Below are 18,512 nucleotides of genomic sequence, written 5' to 3'. Positions count from 1 at the left end.
GGTTCAGTGACTAAAATATTACAACACGATAATGTAAGTGACTAAAACATAACATTTCAAATATAATTGACTAAAATATAATGTGAGGTAAACAAAAGTGATCATGGGTGTAGTTTACCCATATTTAAATTATACATTAACTTTGATCTAATCTGCAATGTTACACGTGAATTTTGATTTTGTGGGAATATATATAATTTTAATTTAATTAAAATTAAAAAAAACACTAACAACAAATTAGCACAATTAATATTACATATACAAACACAATTATATTAATCCAATATGAAAATAAATGTATGTATTTATTTCTTTAAATATTTACAATTGAACCCAAATCAAAATTCTATGTATACATATAAATAATAATATAAATTTCATGTGTATAATTACACTAAATAAAATATTATGTATCAAATTATACATTAAAATGAAGTTGATGTATAAACTTGATATTAATCCTAAAATTTGTACAAAAATTAAGACATTTCAAAAATCTGACTCGATAGACCTTTTCTTTGTCCCGTCATCTTCATGCAAAATACGTTTGGTGGACCAAGTTTTCGGCCTCTCACAAAACTCGCCACTTTTAGAAATAATTGCACCGAACATCTCAAACTATCACTTAAATTTTAATTTGGTCCCTATATTTTAAAAAGTTCTAATTATGTCATTACAGTATTTATATTGTATTAATAAAGTTTTTCATTTGTGTAGTTGTCTGATTAGACATTAGATGCCAGTTCAAATTTAATGTGAAGTATTCTTAAAACATGTGAACCAGATTATAAACACCATGTAACTATTGTATTGACAATGAGATTGAACTTGTTAAAAAGTAGACATTTTCATTAATATATAGGGGATTTACATGTATTTGTATTTTGGCTAATGTGTTTCAAAAAAATCCGTGAATAGGGCATTGGTTCCAATCCAAGCCATGTGCAATCAAACATAGTTCACCTTCTTAGACACTCAACTAGGTGTTCATGTTTTGTGAACCCACCATCTCTTAAAAAGAAAATTTGTGTCTTTTCAAAATTCACATAGGTACCTGTTGGTACCTTATATTTAGATACAAAAAATGGAAATTGATATAGAATTGAGTTAAATTCCGAGTAAATATTTCTTTCATTTTTTTAGTATCACTCTAGATTCATTCTAATTTGTTGGATTAATTCGAGTGCAACCACATTGTTTTAACTCGAGATAAATGCATTATATTTTAGGAACAATGTTTCATGATTGTCTTGTACGATAGAGGGGAAATAAACTATTTTTAAGATAGTTTCTACAATATGCCTTACATTTATAACTTCATAATTTTTTACGATTTCTGAATCCACAAAATTTTTATACAACAATAATCCCCAATAGGGACGATACTGAACTTCAACTGAGCGGATGACACTTTGTATATTTTTCTCGAAAGAGTAAAAAACACCTCAATAGTTTCACTCAAGATTTGAGTTAGCATTTAATACCCAAACTAATAGGGAGGTTGACAGAAGGACCTGAATGATATCATAACAATAAATTGAATATTCAATTAAAACATTTTTTGAAGTTCAAGGATCAATTTAAAATCTAAGACATACTTTAGGGATGTCTGGTGAAATTAACCCATAAAGAAAAGAAAACGAAAAATATTTGGCGTAGTTTTCCCGGGTCAGGTTCCCCATTTTTGACGTTTTGCGCTTAAAATATACAAAACAAATAAATAAAATAAAACCAACACTGTGGTCTCTCGCCTCTTCTCTTAAATAGCAAAGATATGCCCCGCCTTCTCTCTCTCTCTCTCTCTTTCTCTCTGCATCGATTTCATAGACTCGTAATCTTCCTTCACTTTCTCGCTTCTCAGCACAAAATCTGTTCATTCCCCCCCTCCGAAATCCTCGATATTATTAGGTAATCCTTTAAACATGTTGTGAAGTAGATCTATCTGTTTTGACTGAATTTTAAATTTTAAAAAAAAAAAATTATGTTGATCAAAATTCAAAAGAGTTCAAAGAAAATATAGTTTTTATCGAAAATTCATGCAGAAAGAGAGATTTGTTCTTAAATCTATGTTTATTGAATGTTTAAACTATGAAAAACGCTGTCGTTTTTGTTGCTTGTTGAGTTGATATGTAATTTTAGTTTATTGTTAGGAAAGAACTTAGCCGATACGCTGCTGCTATAACTTGCAAGTAGGTGTCATTAATAATCAGCGTTTTTGTATTTATTCTGCAAAACGTAACAATTCTTTATTTTTTGTTTTAATTTAAATTTTTTCCTTCTTTCAGATTGTAAGATTGTGATTTGATATCTGTTTGCAGTTGAAATGTTTCTTCGGAGAAAACATTCACAGAAGGATGGTTCCGATCAACGAGATTCAAAGGTAATATTTATTTATTTTTTCATATTTTTATTTTAATGGTTGATAGCTTTATCATTGTTTGTTTGATCAAAAGATTGGAAAAGACTAGGAATTATCGAGTGGTAAAGAGCTCGATGCTGCTTAAGAAAGGTTCGAGCTTGTTCGGGGAGTTCTGCTTCCTGTTTAGGGTCTGTTCCAGTTTGACTTTGGATTTAATCGGTGCCTAACGTGATTAACGAATACTAAGAGACTTGCACCAATTTTTGTTAACTAATGTTGTTGTGACTAAAAAGTGCATGTGAACTCTAAATTACTCGGTTGATATGCAGGTCAGTGAACTCAGGACTGCTATAGGACCTTTGTCTGGTCGCAGTGCAAAGTATTGCACTGATGCATGTTTGAGGAGATATTTGGAAGCTAGGAATTGGAATGTTGACAAAGCAAAGAAAATGTTGGAAGAGACGTTAAAGTGGCGATTGACTTATAAGCCTGAAGAAATCCGTTGGGTATGTTAGATGAATCCCTGCCTCGAAAGATTTTGCCATTTTGGTACTCTGTAACCAGTTTTTGATATTTCAGAACTTTTTATAGTTCTAGAAATTTTATGGGTTAGGTTGAGTTTGAGACTTCTTAAAACAGTTTTGACATCTTTAATTTTGACGATTCTGAAACTTCGTTATTGTCCCTGCATTCTACCTTGCTCAGACTCCATGTGTTTTATTATGTATTTGCATATGATTTACGTTACTTAAATGTAACTCAAGTGTGAGTGACGGATACAAGTATGTATCCGACATGGATATGTTCAGTTTTATCTAAATTATATCTGGAGGATCCTTGAAGGGGCTTATTCCTATACCTTATGTCCGTATATGCATATGATTACAAGTTAATAACTGGGAATCTGGGGCAGCTTTTGGTGATAATTGCTTTATTTTCGGTTGCTTTAACTCACCTTATGACATATTCTTCTCCAGCACGAAGTGGCACATGAAGGTGAGACCGGAAAAGTTTCCAGGGCAAATTTTCATGACCATCAAGGAAGGACCGTGCTTATAATGAGGCCTGGAATGCAGGTTTTGTACTCATGTTTCCTTTCCCTCTGTTTGTAACCAAGCTTTTCTGAATTTGCCTTTTTTAACTTTTCCACCTATATTTCTCGGCAGAACACGAAATCAGCTGAAAACAATATCCGACATTTGGTCTATCTTTTAGAAAATGCTATCATGAATCTTGCCGAGGGCCAGGAACAAATGTCCTGGTTGATAGACTTCACCAGGTTTTCGTTGAACACCAGCATTCCCATCAAAGTAGCTCGTGATATTGTTTACATTCTACAAGGCCATTATCCGGAAAGACTTGCTGTTGCTTTCTTGTGTAATCCACCAAAGATTTTCGAGGCATTCTATAAGGTTTGTTCTCCTACCTTTTCTAGTTTAGCTATATGGAGTCCAATTCACTGATCATCCTTATTTCTAATCTTTGTTCGATTCATCACTAGACCAGTTATGAATCAGTACCAACTTTAGATGCTGAATCTGGTCCGTGTAGTTTATTCATTGAGTTGCAATATGTCGGTCTTATGTTACATACATTTTTTTCCGTAGGCAATCAAGTATTTTCTTGATCCGAAAACAGCTCAGAAGGTGAAGTTTGTGTACCCTAAAAACAAAGACAGCATGGAGCTCATGAAATCATACTTTGATGTCGAGGACCTCCCCGGTGAATTTGGTGGAAACGGAACACTGAAGTACGACCATGAAGAGTTCTCACGATTAATGGCTGAGGATGATGTAAAAACCGCTAAATTCTGGGGAATTGACGACAAGCCTTACCACATTGCCAATGGCAGTGGGCATTCAGCAGCCGAAGTGGCACCCGAGCCAGCAGCAGCACCCATTGCGCAACGAGTAAGCTAAGCAAGCTGATCCTGCCTGCCTGCCTGCCTACTTCAATATTTAACGGATTAGCATCAAATATGAATCAATTAATGGGCATTGCATATTAACATTGCCTTCCTTGCTTAGAGCAAAAAACTTCATAACTTCATTTGAGTTTTTAAAATTAACGGATTATATTAATTCTGGGATCGAGATATTTTGAATTAGATCATTTTTGGGATTGGGTTGTTTGGACTTTGATTATATGGGTTTGAGGATCAAATTTTATGGGTGCGAAGTTATAAGCTTGGCTTTCTTTCAAGTTTTGTTCCGTTTGGATTTGAATTATCTTAGATTATTTATTTGAGTTTAAATTCAACGGATTTAAATTAGTAGAAATGGTTGAAAATTGATTATAAAAAGAAAAAAGAAATATTGAACCAATCAAATGAATCAAGTTAGGTTGATTTATCAATTTATTTGGGCTTTTGAATTAATTCTTTCAAAAATAAAACAAATTAATTTTTAATCATTTTAACGGTAACCGAATCAATTATTACTAAATACTCAATACTAGAATTAGTATTTATAATTTTTACTTCATAAATTTAAAATACATTATTATTATTATTATTATATCCGGTTCTATCATGGGCAGTTGTTATATATAGATTTTGCCTCCTTATATTTGATTCTTTATCTATTTATTTTTTTATATTAGTCTAATTCTATTATATAATTTTTTGAACGTCAATTAAGTAAATAGTTTGTTTCCACCATGTGATTATTTGTACAGTCCACTTGTATCGCTATAGTTTGATACTTGTGATTTACTCAATTGTATATTTTTATTTTTATTATATTATACTTGCAACACTTTAAAAAAAATATTTTATCCATCAATTATTCAGTCGAAATTGGAAGGCCCTTGTTCGTCATATTTCGAGGTCACAAAATACAGTAGCTGATCATATGATTAAGTGCATGGCGACTAATTCCACATAAATTCATTGGTTTGAATAACACCGCAATCAGCTAGAAGTTTAGCTTTGAGTCACTAGTGTGATTTTTTGAATTTTTCGTTTTAAGCTATCTTTTTTCTACTAAAAAAATATTTTATATATTTTTATTGTGATAAAATGAGTTATTTAGACGTATAATACTTGAGTTTAAATTTTTTAAATTCGAATAATAATTTGACACGAATCATGTACACATTTTATATGAAAAAAAGAATCTTATATAGAATACTTTTAAACTTTTTACTGTAACCTTTCTTCTAACTAACGTAATTCAGTTTCAAACATTTAATACGTCCAAAACATATTTCACACATTTAATGGAGTGTGATATTGACTAATAATAAGAGCACACGAATTAAACAAAATTAACATTTAATCTTTTCTTAATGCAAATTTGTACATCACACAACTTAACGTGTCATTTTTTGGGTAAACTGTAACCAATGTCATTAAATTATTAGTAAATTTATGTTTTAGTCATTTAATTTTAAAAAATTCAAAAATGATCACTAAATTTTTTAAAAATTTTCATTTAAGTTACCAGGTTGTTAAAATTGTTGTTCTACGTCCTTCTCTATTCACACCGTCCATACCAATTGAAGCTCTCCTTTCCCTTATCATCTACAATTCAGTTTTCTTTTCATGAAATAACTTTGAACATTACGAATTTATGAACCAAAGTCCAAACAATTTTCTTATCTGATCTTCAATATTGACCGTCGGATCGACTTAAATCTAAAATATGTTCTTCTACTTGTCAATGTGTATTGATCCAGTGTACCAATTGTCGAATCATTGCTTGGAGATGGCTAGCTTAAAAAAAAACTTAATAACCAAGTGATTTAAATAAATTTTTTCGGCTACTTCAATGATTTAAATAAAAACTTTCAAATAGTTCAGTGACCACTTTGTAACATTTTGAAGTTAAGTGACCAAAACATAAACTTACTAATAATTTAATGTCCTTGGGTATAATTTACCCTTTTTGTTTTAATCAGTCAGTAATCAACGCCTTCGATAACTAGTCAACTTCGAATCACTTTCCCCTGTATTCCACCGAAAAAAACCAGAGTGCAAAATACGTCACTGAACCACCCCCCTCCGCCCTCCAAAAAAAAGCCGTACTAGAAGAAGAAGAAGGACAAGCAATTATGACTTTGGGCTTGATCAATGCGAACCCAGTAGTTCACGCCAAGAAAGAACGAGTCGTTCGTAACGAAGATCCTCACGGTGACGACGCCGTTGATCCACTTGAAATCTATGATATCCTTCTTTTACTGTTACTATAAATATAGAGCTACTTTTTATTTAAATTTTTTTTGTTTAGTTAGCTTCGCTCGAATTTGAATTTGAATTTCATTTTTGTTTATTTCAGTAGCTAAATAGAGTGATTCCGTTTTTGCCTTTTCTCTTCCTCTTGATTTCTTAATATGAATAATCGAAAAACGAAGTAACAAAAAATATATAAATGTTGTGATCTTTGACTGGAAGTGCAAATTTCGTGAGGGATATTAGAGATCCTGAACATCCTTATTCATTGGAGCAGCTTAGTGTTCTTTCCGAGGAATCAATCACCGTTGATGAGAAGCTCGGCCGTATTCTGTGAGTAATTTTTTTTCTCACTTTGATTTTGGTCTAAATTTAGTCAAAATTGAGCTTGACGTTAGTAAATTTTGGTTTTTTTAAGTTCAATTTCTGAAACTTTGATGTTAGATTTATCGTTTAATTTAAGCTTTGTTTTTTTTAGTCTGTTCTTTGGTATTTTCTTTACTATGTGGTGATGTAGTTGATTAATTGTTTTTAGGATAACTTTCACTCCCACAATTCAGCATTGCAGCATGGCGACTGTAATCGGTTTATGCCTAAGGGTTAAATTAAAAGAATGTTTTCCTCCGCATTTTAAGGTCAGTTTTCTTTTTTGGTGCTATGATCAAAGTTTATGATACTTTATTTGATTTTTCTGTCAATTAATTTTCAGAAAAATGGAATTCTATTGCATTGTTGTCATGGAAAAAAAGTACTAGTAGGGATCAAATTCAGCTCCCTCTTTTCTTAAGCTCTAAACTGATGAAAATAAGCTGTTTGATCTTGGAATCTTCTATTTTTCTTCTTCCTTTTATGTAAAATTGAAGTGAAGTTTTAGAATATGAGTTATGCTTAATGATTTATCTTTATAGGTTGACATTAAAGTCGCCCCGGGATCTCATGCTGATGAAGAATCAGGTGATGTTCGAAAAAACAACGCTTGTAAAAGTTTACTCATCATTTTTTGTGAAAATGAATGTGTCATGTTTGAAGTATTCGGGACTCTTTGGTTATGTTCATGTTTGAAGTATGTTCGAAACAACAAGTCTTGATAATACATGCAATGCCTATGCTGAAGTGAAAACTCACTATATTAGTATATTTTATCTGCAGTTCTTACCACTCATTTTTTCATTTTCTTTTTTGGTTCTAAATGGATTTCATTTACCTGGCATTGCAGCAATTACCAATAAAAATGTACCGCTAAAAAGATGTTTATAGATTCATATAGGTGGTCTTCCTTTAATGGAATTTCTTTGATATGAATTAGACAAATGGGATTTCGATGTTTTAGCTTCTTCTTTCATAACAAAAGTTCAGGGATTTTCTTTCGTGGAAAGATGAGAGATAGAATAGACTAAGAGAATACGTTATTGGGATTTTGGTGCGAGTGTTGGATATGAGTATGTATTTGGAACAGATACCTTCAATTTGTTTGAAGGGTCTTTAGAGTGTTATATTTTCATATCTATGTCAAGGTATTTGGGGGGGGGGCATATGTTCAATTTATTTGCTTTATTTAACTATTGTAGTAGTTTTTTCTTCATTGCTATAGTAAGTTTTTGTATATTAAAACTAGGGGTAAAAGTATCATAGAGGTCCCTATACTAGGAGTTAGATTGCATTTTGCCCTTCTACTAAAAAATGAGCAAATTAGCCCCTGTAAGTTAAATCAAAGATAAATTGTTCCTTTATTTAAAAAATTTCATCCATTTGTACTATTAAAAACTGACGTGGCTGATGGAATAACCAAATAAACACGTGTACCTCATGGTGATGTATAAGAACCGGTTTTTAACAATAGAAATAGATAAAATTTTTAATTGAAGGATTAATTTGCTCTTTGATTTAATGCACGGGGACTGATTTGTTCATTTTTCGAGTAGAGGGGGCAAAATGCAATCCGACTCCTAGTATAGGGGCTTCCTTGGTACTTCTACCTAAAACTAGCATATTATGCGATGGATTTCTAGCATGTAATATGTTTTCTTACGATTCTATCTCTTAGTCTTCTTGATCTAATCATTAAGAAGTTCACTTTGTTCATTCCTCAGTTAATAAGCTGTTGAATGATAAAGAACGAGTCGCCGCTGCCTTAGAGAATCCTAACCTTCGCCAACTCGTGGACGAGTGCCTTTATTCCAATGAACTTTGAAGCCAAGTACTAATCTTCTAAAGCTTATTGTACAGGTCAAAAAACATCAGCATCTCTAGTTCAATAAGAAATAACATGGTTGCAATGTTTCTTCTCATTTGCAGAATGTATATGCTTGTGTGTTGTCGTTTTACTATGCAGAAGAGTGCATGTGCATCTAGGATATCTCTATGTTTTTTTTTTAATTATTATTTGTCTCCAATGGCGTTTTTTCATGTGGCTATTCGTAACAATGAAGAGGATGGGAAACTTCGGTTTTTTTTTTTTTTTTTTTGTTTGTAACAATGAAGTGATGTTCCAGTAATGGTTGTGTGGTGCAATATTTTCCTTTTGGTTTTTGGTTAAAATATGTCATAAGTCCTTGTACTCTTTGTAAATTTGGATTTTAGTCACAATCTTTTTAATTTTGGGAATTTAGTTTTTCTACTTTTTTAGATTTCAAAATTCAAGTACAATTCTTAATATTGTAAAGATTATTTTGTTAAATTTAAGTTTATTACTGCTTTTTTTAATTACATTTCTACCAAATGGATTTTCTTTTTAATGTCACACCAACAAATTTAATTAAAAAAATTAATTTTACAAGGACATATGACATATTTTACATTTCCTTTTTAGTTGTAAACGTTCATAAAGATTTATCTAGTTAATTTTTATCTTTTGTCCTAAATTTTTACAGCTATCGATAATTTCTGTAAAAATCAAATTTGAATATGTAAAATTTACTTTAAAATCCGAATTTGTGTATTTATATTAAATTTGGGTATTTTATTTGAATTTGAATTAATTAAATTATAATTTTATTCAAATTTAATACATATATTTAGTATAGTAAACTATGCTCAATGTCATTAATTTATTAGTAAATTTATATTTTAGCCACTAAAAAAAGTTATAAAATGGTTTTTGAAAATTTTTATTCAAGTTATGGACATATTTTAAAAAAGTTTATTCAAGTTATTGGTTATTAAATTTTAAAAAAAAGTTTATTAGTTTACTGATTTATGATGTTTAAAGTTGTTTTATAAAAAAACTTAAACTATAGAAGATAATGGAATGAGAAAGAGAGCTTTTGATTGGTACAAACAATGAGAATAAGGAAGATCATACAACAAGAATTTTAACATTTTTTGACTTAAATGAAAATTTTTAAATAATTCAGTGACTATTTTATAATTTTTAAAATTAAATAACTAAAACATAAATTTATTAATAGTTTGATCATTTTGAATACAGTTTACCCAAAATAGAAAAAAAATAACGCGGTTATCAAATTTGGATATTTGAATCCATTAGCAGTGAAGTAAATTAAATTAAATATGGCTTAAAATAATAACCAGAATATCTAAATTCAATCAATACTTATTAGATCAAGCATTGAATTGTAAAGAGTTTAATGTCTTTTTAAGCAAGTTATTAACTTTGTGTTTTATGAACTGATAGAACATCGAAAAAGAATTATCCACTCATTTTTTGGTTGACTTTGAATTTCAAATATAAAAGAGTTTTGAATTAATTTTTTAAAATTTTAAATATGTTTTCTTAATTTTAAATACTATTAATTAAGTAATATTTGTGAGTTATTTATTAATAAGTGAGATTATCATATTCAGGAGTGAAATGAGAAAATATTTATGAATCGAAATTAAATTATAATAAAATATAATTTTATCATTTTAATAATATATATTTTTATAATTTTTAAAAAATTAAATTAAATTATTACTTTTTTTTTAAAGAGTTAAAAGTATAATTTTATTAATATTATTTTAAAATTTTTAAACAAAACTGAAATTTTTTTTAGTCCGTAGTTTTTGGGACTGTTTTTAAATCCGCCGCTTATTGAATGTGACGTGGCGGGATATAAATTAGATTCTATTACAGAAAATCGCGGGACCTCGCGCCAACGCATCACGCATAGGCCCCAAATGTACGCTTGAAATAACGATGTCGTTCGGGTTACTCATTCCATACTAAAGCGAAACTGCAGTGATTTGAGAAAAGACCATAAGCAAAAACCGAGGCAAAAAAAAAAAAATGGTGCATGGTGCCTATGATTCCTTCGAGCTTATTAACAATTGTCCCACTAAAATCGACGCCGTCGAATCCTACGGTTCCAAGCTCCTCGTTGGCTGTTCCGATGGTTCCCTTCGAATATACGGTCCTGATTCCTCTATCGCCGACCAATCTCCACCGTTCGATTCTCTCGCGTTACGGAAAAAACCTTACGCACTGGAGAGAACCGTTGCATGGTTTTCAAAGAAAGCTCTGCTTTCAATGAAGGTATTGGAATCGAGAGGGCTACTTTTGTCACTCTCTGAATCAATCGCTTTTCATAGGCTTCCGAATTTTGAAACTATTGTTGTGATCGCTAAAGCTAAAGGCGCTAATGTCTACTCTTGGGACGATCGTAGAGGCTTCCTTTGCTTTGCTAGGCAAAAAAGAGTTAGCATTTTCAGGCATGACGGTAATCTCTTTGATTTTCCTTCTTCTTTTTTTCAATTTTCAGCATCACCACTAAATCTATGTTTCTATTTAACCGTATTTTTTTTTGAGAATTTTCTGTTTAAAAGGGTTAAAAGAAGCAAAAAGTGAAGTCTGTTTGAATAAATAAGAAAATAGCATTTTTAAAGTGTACTATTTCTGTTGCATAAATGCATGATTTAACTGTGATATTGAATAATCAATTTGAATCACTGTGCCATTTGAATCATAGTTTTTTGGGTTACTATACTATTTGTTACCTTAGTTTGACTTTAATATTCAATTTGGTACTTGAGTTTTTTTTTTCAATTTGGTATTTGAGTTTGGTTTCAATGTTTACTTTGGCACCCAGACTAAATGATATCACGTGGCTTGACGGTGTTTTCTAGTAGAAAAAATATAAGTAGTTAATTGGAAAAAAAATGCTAAAGTAACGAATTGAACATTAAAGTACTCATGTACTTAATTGGGGCCAAAATAAACTCAAGTACCAAATAGGAAAAAAACTCGGGTACCAAATTGAACATGGAAGAAAAACTCAAGTACCAAATTGGGAAAATAATATTAAAGCCAAACTCAAGTACCAAATTAGAAAAAAAAACTCAGGTACCAAATTGAACATTGAAGTCAAACTCAAGTACCAAATTAGAAAGGAAAACTTGGGTACCAAATTAAACATGGAAGTAAAATTCACCAAATTGGAAAAAAGCTCAGGTACTAAATTGGGAAAAATTGGTCACATCATCAAATTTTGAAGCTATTAAATTATTATTATGCACCCATCCATATTCATCTACTCTCCTATTTAGTTAAATTATTTAAAACATAATTAATTAAAATAAAAAATAATTTATAAGTAATTTATATGATTTTGAAATTAAGGTTTTCTGTTTTTACAAATTTTTTATCCCACAGTTTGCCTTATCATTTATAAAATTTTGATATTATTAAAAAGAATTTCTCAATCAACAACTTCTTTCACAATAAAAACTAGAATACAATCATATTATTAAGAAAGTCAAATTTCATATTTTTAAAATTTGATGATGTGACCAAATTTTTTTGGTGCCTAAACCTTAGTTTTCAGGATCATTCTAATCCTAATATGAATTATTCCTTTTTAATAATTTATTTATAGTTAATCAGTTTTATTTTTTTTCTAAACAAAAATGCAAATAGCAAAAGTAACTATGGAACAAGCCTTATTGATGTGAATTATTTTGAGATTTTGGATTTGATGATTGGATTTAAATTTTGAGGAATTAATGGTTATTGCCTGCCTTATCGTTGAATGAAATTGATTTGGAAAGTAAAATGCATAGGGCGTGGATTCTTGGAGGTGAAAGAGTTTGGTGTACCAGATACGGTGAAGTCGATATCATGGTCTGGTGAGAACATATGTGTAGGTGTTAGAAAGGACTACATGATATTAAATGCCACAAATGGCGCATTGTCAGAGGTTTTCTCTTCGGGGAAGATAGCTCCGCCATTAGTTGTTCCTCTTCCTTCTGGGGAACTTATTCTCGGGAAGGTACTGACTTTAATGATTTATAGGTAGCATTAGAGTTCGTCCGGTTAAGACTAATGTGAAGTGCTGTTTATAGGAAAATATTGGAGTCCTTGTGGATCAAAATGGTAAGCTTGTTCAAGCTGGTAGGATATGTTGGTCCGAAGCTCCTATTGCTGTTGTTATCCAGAAGCCATATGCAATAGCTCTGTCTCCCAGGCGTGTTGAGGTAGTATGACTAAATGTGAAAGAAGACTGGTTTTTGCCTATCTTAATGTTTATGCACTTTCACTTTTTTATTCTTTGCAGATTCGCGTCCTCCATGATGCTTGTCATCTTATAAAAAGTAACAATGCCATTGTTGTAGCATCAAACAATTCAGTTTATGGGCTTTTCCCTGTTCCTCTTGGTGCACAGGTACTTTTACCAAGTTTAATGCTTTGCATAGTTTGCCTTTGTAACTATATATATTATTGTTACATGCAAATGCTAACACCGAAGAAGTGCTTCGATTATTACATTGAGAGATTCATACTTGCATTGCAGATTGTCCAATTAACAGCATCTGGAGAATTTGAGGAAGCGTTGACTTTGTGTAAGCTGCTTCCACCTAAAGATGCAGACCTTAGAGCCGCTAGGGAGCGTTTGATTCATACAAGGTGGATATTTCTCCATTAACGGTTATTATTTTGGTCAACTATATCAAGTTAAGTGGCTTGTATTATGTTTATTAAGAATTTCTCACAATGCTCATTTCATGTTCAATAAGAATTTCTCACAATGATACATCTATATCTTACTTGAAATTCGTCCTTTTCCGGGTATGTTCCTCAGGTTATACATTATGGTTAAACCGTAGTGTCACATTGTTGCAGATATGCTCATTATCTCTTTGAAAATGGTTGCTATGAGGAGGCAATGGAGCACTTTTTGGCATCTCAAGTGGATATTACTTATGTTCTTTCTTTGTATCCATCCATTGTTCTTCCCAAAACAACTACAATTCCCAAGCCGGAGAAGTTGATGGACCTCTCTCCGGATGATTCATCCTGTCTGTCAGACGATCTGGAAACCTTGCTTCCACAACCATCAGAATCTGATGAGAATGCAGCATTCGAGTTCAAGAAAACGAGCCACAATACTCTCATGGCTCTTATTAAGTACCTACAAAAGAAAGGATACAACATTGTAGAGAAAGCTGCTGCCGAGGGAATGGAAGAGGTAGTTTTAGATGCCATTGGGGATAACTTTACTTCAGCTAGGTCTAAGAAGTCAAATAAGGTGAGGCTAATTTCACTTTATCATCAATGCATGTTAAAGTGAAGCATATTTTATGATTCTATGTGTACACCAGAGTTTGACTTTGTGCTGAAATGCACAATTCCGACATTTCCAAATTTTATATAACCTATTCTTTTTTAATTATCTAACACTATGCATGTTCCCCTAGCGGCATGATAACGTTCCAATTAACTCAGCTGCTAGGGATATGGCAGCTATACTGGATACAGCCCTCCTCCAAGCTCTGCTTCTTACTGGACAACCATCTGCAGCTTTAGAATTGCTGAATGGTCTTAACTACTGTGATGTAAAAATATGCGAGGAGCTTCTTCAAAATGGGAATCATTATGCTGCTCTGTTAGAACTATACAAAAGTAACTCAATGCACCGTGAATCTCTTAGACTATTACATCAATTAGTCGAAGAGTCGAAAAGAAACCAATCGCACGCTGGGGAGTTTGGTCCTGAGGCAATTGTTGAGTATCTCAAGGTCAGTTTCTCGGTTGGTAGGAATCTTTGTTGCTCTTTTTGCATTAAATGTGTTTGTGTTATGGGAGCATTGGGATTTTTGGGCAATCCATGTTGTGTGGGATGTGAGAAGACATAACTTTGCTGTTGCTTGATTTTACAAACCACAACCAACTTCTTTTAGCATTAAGCGTATATATTGCTTTTATTTGATGCGATGTTTATTCTTTTGGCTCGATAACATTCTTTGATTGGTGAAAACTTTGGCCGGTTTTATCTGCAGCCTCTCTGTGGCACCGATCCAATGCTTGTGCTTGAGTTCTCGTTGTTTGTTCTCGAAAACCGTCCAACACAAACCATTGAGCTTTTTTTGTCTGGAAATATTCCAGCAGACATGGTCAATGCTTATTTGAAGCAGCATGCTCCAAACATGCAGGGCAGGTACTTGGAACTTATGCTCGCGATGAATGAAAATAGGATCTCAGCGAATCTGCAGAATGAAATGGTAAAGCCCTTTTGTTGTTATCAAAAGGGTTAAATCACTTTTTGAGTCTAAACATAGGGGCTTGAACTTTTTTGAATCCAAGCTAATCCCTAAACCTGACAATTGTTCCCACATTGGAATATTGACTTTTTCTAGTCCAAGTTATTCTTGAACTTGGCAATTTGTTCCTACATTAGGATCTGAACTTTTTTCTAGTCCGAGATAGTCCCTGATATTTTATTGAAAACTCTGAAGTTCAGCCTCAATGTGGGAATAATTGTCAAATTCAGGGGTTAATTTTTTAAAAGAAAGTTCAAGCTCTAACGTGGGAAAAATTGCTTAATTCAAGCTCCAATATTGATTTAACCCTTATCAAAATAAGGGTATGTTGTCATTCGAAGCTGCCAGATTCTCATGGTTGCCACTCGTGTTGATGTTGATTATTGCCCAGCTCATATTACTAGCAAATGGCAATTGTAGGTACAAATCTCTCTCTCAGAAGTACTTGAATGGTATTCAGAGCTAAGTGCTCAACAGATGTGGGATGAGAAGGCTTATTCTCCGACAAGAAAGAAATTATAGTCTGCATTAGAAAGCATCTCGGGGTACAATCCCGAGGCTTTGTTGGAACATCTTCCTCCAGATGCTTTATTCGAAGAGCATGCAATTTTGTTCGGAAAAATGAACCAACATGAACTTGCGCTATCACTATACGTTCATAAGGTAGTTTCCAACATGATTCATCCAGTTCCTTTGTGGTAAAATCTGTTGTTTTTCATTGTAAATATGCTCCAAATAAATGAACACCTTTTTATCTTTGTAGCTTCATGTACCTGAACTGGCACTGGCCTATTGTGATCGGGTTTATGACTCTGCAGTTCATCGACTCCCGGTAAAATCCTGCGGCAATCTATACCTCACTCTTTTACAGATTTATCTGAATCCTCCGAAAACAACCAAATACTTTGAAAATAGTATTATGAATTTGGCATCATCCCCAAATACAAGCACGCAAAAGGTTAGTTCAGTAGCTTCACTGAAATCTAAAGTAGGACGTAAGAAAATTGCGTCAATAGAAGGTGCGGAGGATATGCGTATCGGTCCTAGTAACACCGATACCACCATCGAAGAATCTAGTGAGGAAGGAGGCTCTACTGTCATGTTCGATCAGGTACTTGATCTTTTGAGTCGAAGGTGGGATAGAATCAATGGAGCTTATACACTCAAAATCTTACCGAGGGAGACTAAACTACAGGTATGTCGTAAAATCTTGAGTCCTTCACAAAAGCTAATTTTATACTGTCATCGACATCTAAGTTGTTCCGAGGATGAATTGTAAGTTTCGTTCTTTAAGGAATTTCGTCTTCCACCTGCAGAACTTGCTTCCATTTCTGGGACCTCTTGTAAAGAAGTCCAGTGAAGCATACAGGAACTCCTCTGTCATCAAGAGCTTGAGGCAGACTGAGAACCTACAGGTATGTAAATTGTTTTACTTGTGGGATAATATAATTTTTGGTCACTTTGATATTTGAACTTGACAATTAGATTTATTTTGGTCCTTGAACTTGGATTCCGTCAAGATTTTGGAACATGATCAAGTTGTCTGTTGGGCTGATTGGACTGAGAATTGATTCGAAACAGATAAAAATAAAAAACCTGTTTAATAATTTTTATAAATTTTTAATTAATTAATTAATTATTATTGGTTTAATAGGTGAATCGATCCTAGTGGTCTGATTGTTTCAACCACTGATCCGGTAATTAGAACACTGAATATATGTGACACTCTAATATTATATCACGTCGTCATATCATCAAATTTTTATATTTTTTAAATTTATTGGCTGAAATTAATCTGGTTGTCAAGTTAAAAGTGGATAAAAAATGGATAAAAAAATACAATGGACCTAGTTGTCAAAGTTTAGGGTAAAAAAATTATATTATGCCTTTACGTGTCATATGTTTGTGTGTACATGGGTATATATATGGTAAGCTGCTCAAAAAGTACATTTGTTTTTTCGTTTTTCTTTTCTCGAATCATAACCGAAACAGGTTAAAGATGAACTCTACAACCAAAGAAAAGCTACGGTAAAGATTTCGAGAGATAGTACGTGCTCTCTCTGCGACAAGAAAATCGGAACAAGCGTATTCGCCATCTACCCGAATGGGAAAACATTGGTTCACTTTGTTTGCTTTAGAGATTCACAAAATAAGAAAGGAGTAACCAGAGGCTCATTACTAAAGAAGCGATGATGTTGGAGTGTTTGCATAATATGATGTATATAGCTCTTAGCGATGCCAAGATGAAAACTCAAATACCAGAAATCAAAAGCTGTAATCCAGTTTTACTACTGCTGCTGCTTGTGTGTCGTATAATATTGTTGTATTGATGTAAAAGTGCTTTTCATTATTGGAATTGATGTGTCGTAAAAGTAGGTGTAGTTATTAATTGATGGTATAGTTATGGTGAATAAATATATTGTGAAATTAGTAATTATTGTTTTTTATTATTTAATCGATAAATTTTTGTAATTGATTAAAATATTAAAATTAACTAAATTATTAACTAACACGACAATGAATAAATCAATAAAATAAATGATTAATATCAAGAAACAAAATAATACTCAAGAAAGAATTTATTTAGATTTTATTCGTTTTTTACTTAGTAATTTGTTTCGTAGAAATATTTAAATTATGTTAATATCTTTTTCGAGAGTAGGAGCAATTGACTCTACATTGATTAATTAAAAAGAAATTTTAATTAAAATTCCTATTTTCATATTAACCCTATTTTCATATTAACTCATTCTATGGCTTTTCCTATTAGATTTGATTCTAATTCGGCAAATTTATATCATCCTATTTTTAGGATTGCATGTAAATATACTCAATTATACAAGATCTACTCTTAAATATGGTCTATTCATCCTTTGATTTTAACATATCAAATATAGATCAATGAAACATTAAACCAGGAATTAAGCATACATAATTGAGAACAAAATCTAAATTTTTATTACGTAAAATAAAAATCAAAAGACAAAATTCATCATAAGGTTCATCTCCCTAGATATTTTGAAAATTAGTTCATACTTGCAAAAAAAAAAAACTCATCAAGAGATAGTATAACCGAAAGAACTAAAGAAACTTAATTTTCTCAAAAATTAAAATGCGAAGCTTAAATATTAATGAAAATATTTTTTCAGAATCGGCTTCAACGGTGTTTTTTGAGTTATTTTCTTGAATATTGTATGACGACTCATTCTTATTATCTTATTTTTGTCATATATACGTTTTAAAATGCTCTAAAAGCCTAAAAAATATGTTTTTATACAGTTAAGAGTGTCAATTTGCAAAATTTACAAATTGACACGACCTACCACATGATTGTGTATATTAAATTTGAGTATTAATATTTAAATTTAATTTAAATTAATTGAATTATCTATGAAACTCAATTAATAACTCACATATTTACGTGTATAATAATGTAATGTGTAAGTTTGAACTTATATTTTATTAAAATAAAAAAAGAAAAATAAATTCGAATATATGAATCTTAAT

General features: G+C 31.7%; 2 protein-coding genes and 1 pseudogene across 5 annotated transcripts; all 3 read left to right on the top strand.

Moving 5' to 3' along the window:
• Nucleotides 1–1,750: 1,750 nt before the first annotated feature.
• LOC107909394 (phosphatidylinositol transfer protein PDR16) lies at nucleotides 1,751–4,561 on the top strand. 4 transcript variants are annotated; one of them, XM_016836889.2, is made up of 7 exons: nucleotides 1,751–1,908; nucleotides 2,286–2,380; nucleotides 2,454–2,547; nucleotides 2,689–2,865; nucleotides 3,337–3,435; nucleotides 3,526–3,771; nucleotides 3,967–4,561. In XM_016836889.2, exons 2-7 carry the CDS (start codon nucleotides 2,355–2,357, stop codon nucleotides 4,276–4,278), a joined length of 954 nt encoding a protein of 317 aa, XP_016692378.1. In that variant the 5' UTR covers nucleotides 1,751–1,908; nucleotides 2,286–2,354; the 3' UTR covers nucleotides 4,279–4,561. The 4 variants fall into 4 exon arrangements, with proteins under 4 accessions (XP_016692378.1, XP_016692377.1, XP_016692380.1 ...); XM_016836888.2 differs by having other exon boundaries at nucleotides 1,752–1,908; nucleotides 2,319–2,380; XM_016836891.2 differs by lacking the exon at nucleotides 2,454–2,547 and having other exon boundaries at nucleotides 1,752–1,908.
• A 1,734-nt stretch (nucleotides 4,562–6,295) lies between these two features.
• On the top strand, nucleotides 6,296–8,984 carry LOC121215275 (protein AE7-like 1). Its single transcript, XM_041089547.1, has 5 exons — nucleotides 6,296–6,526; nucleotides 6,760–6,863; nucleotides 7,066–7,165; nucleotides 7,439–7,484; nucleotides 8,621–8,984. The coding sequence occupies exons 1-5, from the start codon at nucleotides 6,413–6,415 to the stop codon at nucleotides 8,719–8,721; spliced, it is 465 nt and encodes a 154-aa protein (XP_040945481.1). The 5' UTR covers nucleotides 6,296–6,412; the 3' UTR covers nucleotides 8,722–8,984.
• Nucleotides 8,985–10,702: 1,718 nt separating this feature from the next.
• Nucleotides 10,703–17,361, top strand: LOC107909396 (vacuolar sorting protein 39-like; annotated as a pseudogene).
• The last annotated feature ends 1,151 nt before the right edge of the window (nucleotides 17,362–18,512 follow it).

This window comes from Gossypium hirsutum, chromosome D03 (genome assembly GCF_007990345.1).
Source record: "Gossypium hirsutum isolate 1008001.06 chromosome D03, Gossypium_hirsutum_v2.1, whole genome shotgun sequence".
Classification (NCBI taxonomy): Eukaryota; Viridiplantae; Streptophyta; class Magnoliopsida; order Malvales; family Malvaceae; genus Gossypium; species Gossypium hirsutum.
Note: the sequence above shows the minus strand (reverse complement) of the source record. Positions and strands in the feature narration are given on the sequence as shown.

Bases quoted from the DNA above. Each gene is read 5' to 3' on its own strand.
- LOC107909394 (XM_016836889.2), top strand. From the start codon at position 2,355: ATGGTTCCGATCAACGAGATTCAAAG. The intron at 2,548-2,688 runs GTCTGTTCCAGT...GTTGATATGCAG, and splicing joins AGTTCTGCTTCCTGTTTAGG to GTCAGTGAACTCAGGACTGC. The intron at 2,866-3,336 runs GTATGTTAGATG...ATTCTTCTCCAG, and splicing joins AGCCTGAAGAAATCCGTTGG to CACGAAGTGGCACATGAAGG.
- LOC121215275 (XM_041089547.1), top strand. From the start codon at position 6,413: ATGACTTTGGGCTTGATCAATGCGAACCCAGTAGTTCACGCCAAGAAA. The intron at 7,166-7,438 runs GTCAGTTTTCTT...TTATCTTTATAG, and splicing joins GTTTTCCTCCGCATTTTAAG to GTTGACATTAAAGTCGCCCC. The intron at 7,485-8,620 runs GTGATGTTCGAA...TTCATTCCTCAG, and splicing joins TCATGCTGATGAAGAATCAG to TTAATAAGCTGTTGAATGAT.